The 7865-nt window shown below is 37.6% G+C and overlaps 1 protein-coding gene across 1 annotated transcript; it reads right to left on the reverse strand.

The window, feature by feature from the left end:
* Positions 1-3836: 3836 nt before the first annotated feature.
* On the reverse strand, positions 3837-6717 carry LOC126100121 (uncharacterized). The gene is made up of 2 exons (XM_049910653.1): positions 6665-6717; positions 3837-4456 (listed from the first exon to the last, which is right to left on the reverse strand). Exon 2 carries the CDS (start codon positions 4312-4314, stop codon positions 3946-3948), a length of 369 nt encoding a protein of 122 aa, XP_049766610.1. The 5' UTR covers positions 4315-4456; positions 6665-6717; the 3' UTR covers positions 3837-3945.
* Between the last annotated feature and the right edge of the window lie 1148 nt (positions 6718-7865).

Here is a 7865-nt window from a genome sequence, read left to right on the forward strand (position 1 = left end):
TGTGTGTATAGAGGGTGTTTCAAAATTCCTGTTACAAACTTCTAGGGATTGTTGAGGGGACTTAGCAGACAAACTTCTGACATAGAACATTTGCCTGGAAATGTACTGTTTCAATGTAAACTAAGTTTGAAGATTGGTTTACTTTGAAATCCCCCAGTTCACGGTATGCACACAGTGAAAACAATGCACTCTGACGTGTATGTCCTACTTCCTTGGATTACAGGAGCTTCTCCATGTGGCAACTCTGTTATTTGTTGCACAAGAGATATCTGTGATGCTTGCTTTCATACACATAGTCCACAAACACCTCAATCAACCATCCTATTTGGGAATGTACCAGTTTCTCACAGCCATTGCTGTAGTTGGACAAACATAGTAGTGCCTATGTGATGGATTGAGGTGACCCATAAAATGTTCTTGATGCACATGTTGTATTGCACTATCATTATGTATTAAACCATGAGGTGGGAGACATATGAGTAATCTGATTTTCTGACTTACTGAATATCCATAGGGTACATTTCTAGACATCAGTTCCTTATCAAAACTTTATCTACTAAGCCACTTCTACACCCCCTAGAAGTCTATAACAGGCATTGTGAAAAGTGCCCAATTAATAGAATATGAGGTGAGAAATATAATTAATAAATAAAAAATAATAAAATAAAATATCTGGTGGTTTTGCTGGAATGACAGTCGAGGTAATCAAATACAGTTCCAGCAGTACAGATTCTCATCATACTGACATAATTACTACTTCCTTCCACTATCATCAATAAAACTACACTACAAAAGTTATAGTACATCTGACACAAATAACATCAGACCAGTGTCTCTATTGACAGGTTTTTCTAAAGTAACTGAAAGTTAATGTATGAAAGGATAGCTGATTTCCTGAAAAAAGTAAAATATTGACTGATGCTCAAAATGGGCTTAGGTAGTACAGATCACCAGAAACAACAGTCTTCCACTTCATGAAATTGGTCCTAAATGCCTTGGAAATAACATATTACACTGTGGGATATTCTTGGATTCATCTAAAGAATTTGATCAATCAGCCATGATTTACTGCTTATAAAAATTGATTGTTATAGGCTCCGGGGGATGGTCTTCAAATGGTTCAAGTCCTATCTCTCTGATGATCAACTGAGAGAACAAATATGTCATCAAGGCAAGGCATATCATTAAGATTAAACAAAACATTGCTACAGAGTGCTCCAGGGTTCTGTGTTAGCCCCTCTGTTGTTTCTGGTATATATAAATGATTTCTCTGGCCATTTTATTCCAGCAGATACAGTGGTTTTTGCTGATGACACAAACGTTTTTATAAAAGCTTGTATTGATGATGGTTTATGGTGGAAAGTCTCTAAGACAATAAATGAGGTAGAAAAATGGTTTAGGGATAAAACTTTGATTATAAATAAGGAAAAGATGGTACAGATGAATTTCAGTAATGTCATAAGTAAACTCAGAAACAGCATTAAGAGTTGAATTGTGGAACTGAGCTATTGCACAAGCTCCATTCAAAAAATTTCTAGGTATGTGGATGGATTAGCATTTGGGATGGGAAAAGCATTTAGAACAATGATTGCCAATACTGACATTATAGGGCGACACCTTGGGCTACATTTGAAGAGGCAGTGAGGCAGAAGGGGAGAGAGGTGCAATGCATAAGGCATCACACAAAACAATTTTCTGTACCTAAGCAAGTACTGTGGCTAAGGCCATTGTAGCAGGAGCCAAAGTTTGTTTTCTGATTACCAGGCATCTTCATGCCATTGTATATGAACGAATACAAAACACCTGCAGCAGACTGTTTTCATTCATACTTTTGTATGAGGCCAAAATAAAAGAAAAGAGACGGTTTTAAACAATATAACTTAATGAATTCAAAACTGTCACAAAGGCATTCCACTTGGAACCTGTGGAATGGTACATTAGCTTATTTGTTTTAGTTGTAAATATTTGTCATGTATAGTTGTTTTTCTGACATGTTCTCCATCCTGGAGGACCTCCTATGGATCAACTGGAATGAAAGTAAATCTAATCTAATCTAATAGCAGATGAAAGCTTTCTGTGTAAAAGTATTTGGTAATCAGTTTTATCTGTTGTATTATACATGTTTTTTGGAAGTAACTAAGTCTAATTTGGGTGAATCCTTTAGCCACTTTTCCCCATGAGTAGTGTGGCCAATTTTCCTGATCGAACACCATAGTGATCAACACAAAAAAACTATTAAACTGAATTAAATAACAAGGAACTACATTTGTAGGCCAAAAGACATTGTTTAAACACTTGACAGTGTAAAAATTATTACCCTCATACAAGTGAGGTAACAAGAATAAAGCAAATGATTTATCTTACATCAGACGACTCAAAATCCAAAAAAGTTTTTACTAAAGATTAACAAACAAAATTCCTCTGTTAACCTCACTGACACCACTGGTGATGTACTAATATATCAGGTCTAATCTGACCACTTTTCAGCAGGCAGCAGTGCTGGTCAGGAGAAAAAAAGTATTCAACATCCACTTCTCCTGTCCTGACCACTTTACCACAACTTCCACTGCCAGTCTTATTATATATTAGTTAGACAGTTGAATTAATTAATATCAGTAATTGCAATATGAGACACAATCACTAATGTTTACTAAAAATTTTGAATATCTTTTTTTCTCATTGCATTGTATTTCAACTTGATTTCATATAACTCGCTACAAACAAGCATCTCATTTGAGGATGACCATCTCTATAATGCGCATTCATGAATCCATGTTACTTCCATTGGACATACACATCATAGCAGCTGATTAGTGCTAGTTAAGGATGCTCATGAGGTGTCAACTTTGGATGACAAACAGTAAAATATTCTCCCTCTCACTTCTGTTAACCCCGGAATGGTCGCACTGCATACCACTCTGTCTCTGACATAAGCAACCAACTTTACTTCGCTCATGGTCGAATTAAGGGTGGATTAAAGGGGGGTAGAATGTAATTGAAATCAAATGGTAATTTTTGTAATGTGCACCGATGTTAAGCATGCGAATTTAGAGTCTTGGTCAGTGGATTTAGTCATTTAATTCAGTATTCCCTAATCACCTTACTTTGTGTGCCCAAGAGAACGTACTATCTGCACCGATGACTTGTGCTCCTCCTCCTGTTCGAATTGTGATTGCCAAATATTAGCATGGCTTTCTGATCTGCCACAACAGCAAACGTTTCATGTTTTCCTTGGGCACTGTTCATACTAAGTCAACATAAGATAGTAAGAAGTATACTGCGATGATATATTTCTAGGAAGGTTCATGACAGTGGGTGATAAATCGGCACAACATGGGTGATAAAACTGTGGTGTGAACACAAGTCTCATTACTTCAGCTGCAAATATCAGCTCAAGTTAGGAAGACACTGTAGTGGTTTATTGGTTCAGAACTGTGGTGTGAACACAAGTCTCATTACTTCAGCTGCAAATATCAGCTCAAGTTAGGAAGACACTGTAGTGGTTTATTGGTTCAGGCATAGGATGAGAAAAAGGAAATACGGCGTACAACCCTACAATCTTACCAACATGCAGCACAGCTTGGCTGTTGTTTCTCGAGAGCTGTCTCAACATGAATCAAAATTCAGGGAGTTTTATTGAATGAATCATGAAAACTTCCGCTATTTCTCCAGATGAAAAACTTCTGATTACTATAAGGTAAATAGAAATAAATGTAAACAGCAGTATTAATGAAATTGAGTAGTTTTATTTTTATAATGGTTTATAATATCTTACAAATTGTACCAATTAGTTTCACTTTCTTATGGCAGTGGGGTAATCAGATTGAATCCTGAAGTTGTTGCAATATTGCTCACGTTATACTGAGTTTGTAAGATGTCATGATGGGATGACGAACTCTAAGTAGAAGGACTGTAACCAACTGAAACACTGGATTCCACATTCTCTCATTCGTCCTCTTCCAACAACTTATGTAAAAGAGACATTGTTTGTATTTTGAAAATCCTCCTCTGATGCATGCTAAGGTTTTTCAGATCAGGTAAAAGAGAAAGAAGGAACTGATGTTCAGCATCTTGGTCACTTTTATTAGCAGATTTTTTCATCTTCATCCATTCTATAAAACCATTATCGACTTGGTCTTTTCCCTTTCGTTTTTTGTGTGTTTCTCTTGAGCTTTTATGAGCTGGTTTTTCAAGTAATTGCACGGAAGAAGCTTCGTCAGGCATTTCCTCTTCAACAAATGTGTCACTTTCATCATTTTGAGTAATATTGGGCTCCTTGACTGCTGTATCTTCAACACAAAGTGTGCTGGACATATTTCCTCCTTTCAAATACAGTTGCAGAAAAACTAAATGCTCAGTCAATTCTTTGAATTCTGGCTAGCACCAGACTTTGATGGTCAGAGTGAATGCACATATGCTGTTCTGAAATTCTTCCATCATTCTCAACAGTTCTTTTCTGAAACAAGTTTTTAAAAAGTAGACATCATTAGGATTTATTTACAAATGCGCTTTAATAAAATGAAGGCACATTGTTGTTTAAACATATGGAAACACTGTGAGACTTATGCAACTATTTATGATTTAAAACCTTCAATTTAGTTAATATATATGTTAAAGTTCTTATTTTGGTTTTATTGTAGTGTCAAACTTGTTGAAAATGACACAAAATTTTTGTAACTTTGACAGGTATCTATCTTCTGGAAGCAGATTTCAGGATCTTTCCTTGCCCTTTTACAGAGGTAAATCAACTGTCAGTTACATTTTTCATTCGACTTGTGCTGCTGTATGGTCTCACTTACAACCACTGTATATGCCACAACCAAGGGAGAAAACTTGGAAGCAAATATTAAAACGTTATTATGAGTTACGTAATTTACCTAACTGTATTGGTTCTCTTGATGGCAAACATTTCCACATTCAGTGTTCTCCATATACTGGGTCCACAGATTATACAGGATCTTTTTCAGTAGTTCTAATGGCTTTGTCTGACGTGGCTGGAATGTTCACTGCAACAGAGTTTGGAGACTACGGACGGAATAGTGATGGTGCTGTGTTCCGCAAATCAACACTCGGAGAATTATTGCACAGTTATAAATCGAGAATGCCTGATGCAACTCCCTTGCCAGGTGAGGCAAATGACAATCCTTTTCTGTTCTACTTTGTGCCAAATGAAGCATTGCCTCTCCAGCAACAGAGGAATATTCAACTTTCGACTATCAAGAGGCAGAAAAAGTGTGGAATACAGCTTTGGAATGCTAACCTCAAAATTTCGTTTATTTGACCGACCAATTTATATCACTGTTCAGACTGTTCAGGCATCATGTGTGTGTCATAATTTTATACGCAGATGGGAAAGCCAACTGTATGTTCCACAACAATTTTATAAGTGTTCTGTGATAACAGTATTATCAGATAACAGTGCATTCAAAGCAACAATTTGAACGAAGCAAATTTCTTACGAAATAAACTAGGTGAATACTTTCTGAAACAAACTGATGCAATACCTACACAATGGAGATGTGTAGGTTTATAAGACCCAGCCATTTATTATAACAAATCCTTTACATACCTGTAAACAGTTCAAAATAAAATAAAAAATACAAAAATTTAAAATAAAACATTTGGGTGTACTTCATTATTGAGCACCATTAGTTAATTTAAAATAATATTAAGTTCTTTAATTTACCACATTAATGAAAATTTAATTTGAAGCAACATATTTGTAAATGATGACTAACTGAAACCTTCAGCTGCCGACAGGTGTTGTTGATATACCTCGATGTGGACAGCTGAAAATGTGTGCCCCGACCAGGACTCGAGCCAGGGATCTCCTGCTTACATGGCAGACGCTCTATCCATCTGAGCCACCAAGGACACAGATGAATAGTGCATTCCCTTGCATGCTTCCCATGAGACTCACATTCCCAGCTGTCCACAATTCTACATATGTAATGCGCCTTATAGACATTTGCCCATTCACTCATCACATCAAGGTATATCAACAACACCTGTCGGCAGCTGAAGGTTTCAGATAGTCATCATTTATTCCAGGGAAAAGCTGCACGGTCGTCAGTACTCTGTTCTTTCGAGAACAGTTACTGTCTTCATATATATAGTTAAAGGCTACCCAGCCATAGACCTTCGTCTGTGCAAATGTGCACAGGTTGCCCAAACTCTTATGCGAATCGCCAAAGCGTGCGCGAGTAATGAGTGAATGGGCAAATGTCTATAAGGTGATATTACATATGTAGAATTGTGGACAGTTGGGAATGTGAGTCTCACGGGAAGCGTGCAAGGGATAAGACCCTGCAGTCGCGCTATTCATCTGTGTCCTCGGTGGCTCAGATAGATAGAGCATCTGCCATGTAAGCAGGAGATCCCGGGTTCGAGTCTCAGTCAGGGCACACATTTTCAGCTTTCCACGTCGAGGTATATCAACAACACCTGTCGGCAGTTGAAGGTTCTTTCGAGAACAGTTACTGTCTTCATATATATATTTGTAAATGTCAATTCTGTCAAATTGAATTATAATTAATTTTTGCAATGTAACTTAACTGCTTATTTCTTGTAAGGGTTCCAAAATATTTACAGTATGAGTTAATAATATTAAAATTTAATTACTTACTTGTATTTTACTTAATAAATAAACAAATAATGCACTTACCTGTGTCTTTTATTTGTGATGAAATTTCCCTCCACACACACTCATCACATCTGTCTTACTGTATGCAGCAATGGAATAATTCCAGATGCACTGATGAGCCTTCACTAAATTAATGAAACAAAGTACAGAATTGTCATCTCTTCTTCCTGTCATGTTAACAGCTCGAAATTTCGTATGCTACTAATTGCTGCAGAGACTGGCAAGTGGCATTGGGGGAGATATGTCACTTACGCAATCGTGCTGCTTTGAACCTTTTCTATCACCTACCTTTAGATTTGAAGTATCTGTCTGTGCATGTCGTGTATCGTATGTCATTTACGATATATTGCTTATCTTATATTGCCTTAGTATGACAGCACCTTAGGGCACTATCTCCTTAGCCAATATCCGAACATTTAGGGTGACTACACGTGATGCCACCGAGAAGTGCCTCTTTCACACACCTGAGCATTGACATAGCACAGTGTGGTACACTGCCAGTGACAACAGTTGCTGCTGGCTGCTGTTGCTGTCACCTATCAGCTTTTGATGCTAACCCAAGCAGCTTTGTTGGTGCTGTTACTGCTACTGCTACGCTGACATCAAATGCTGACTTTTCATAGAATGCGATCCGAGGCTTGGCTGGCCATATGCACCATTGAGTACCGCCATGTGAGGCCGCTATTGGAAATATGAGGATTGAATGAAAAGTAATGTCTCCACCTTCATTAACTGGGTTTGGATGGAAATATTTTAATAAATCAAATGCAGAAATAATCCTTAGAATGTGATCTTTAATTACCAATGTTCACTTTTCCACTTAATCACCAGCCAATTGGATACATTTCTGCCAATGATGAACAAGTTTTCTGGAGCTGTCACGGAAGAAGTTAACACATTGTTTCCGCAACCACCGTCTCACAGTTCCCTCAGTGTCTTCATCAGAAGCATAATGATGTCCTCGCAGATTGTCTTTCATTATCAGCAACAGATGGAAGTCAGATGGTGCTAAATCTGGACTTTATGGAGGATGCCGTATGGTGGTGAGATTCACTCTCCGAAGTTCTGCTGTGGTGGCACGTGAAGTGTGTGGTTCTGCATTGTCATGCTGCAGGAAAACATTTCTCTTTTCCTATCATACCCTTGTTAGCCATTGTTTCAAAGTTGGCCGCGTTGTGATGTTCAAATGGCTCTAAGCACTATGGGACTTAACATCTGAGAT

Source organism: Schistocerca cancellata, chromosome 9 (assembly GCF_023864275.1).
Source record: "Schistocerca cancellata isolate TAMUIC-IGC-003103 chromosome 9, iqSchCanc2.1, whole genome shotgun sequence".
Taxonomy (NCBI): Eukaryota; Metazoa; Arthropoda; class Insecta; order Orthoptera; family Acrididae; genus Schistocerca; species Schistocerca cancellata.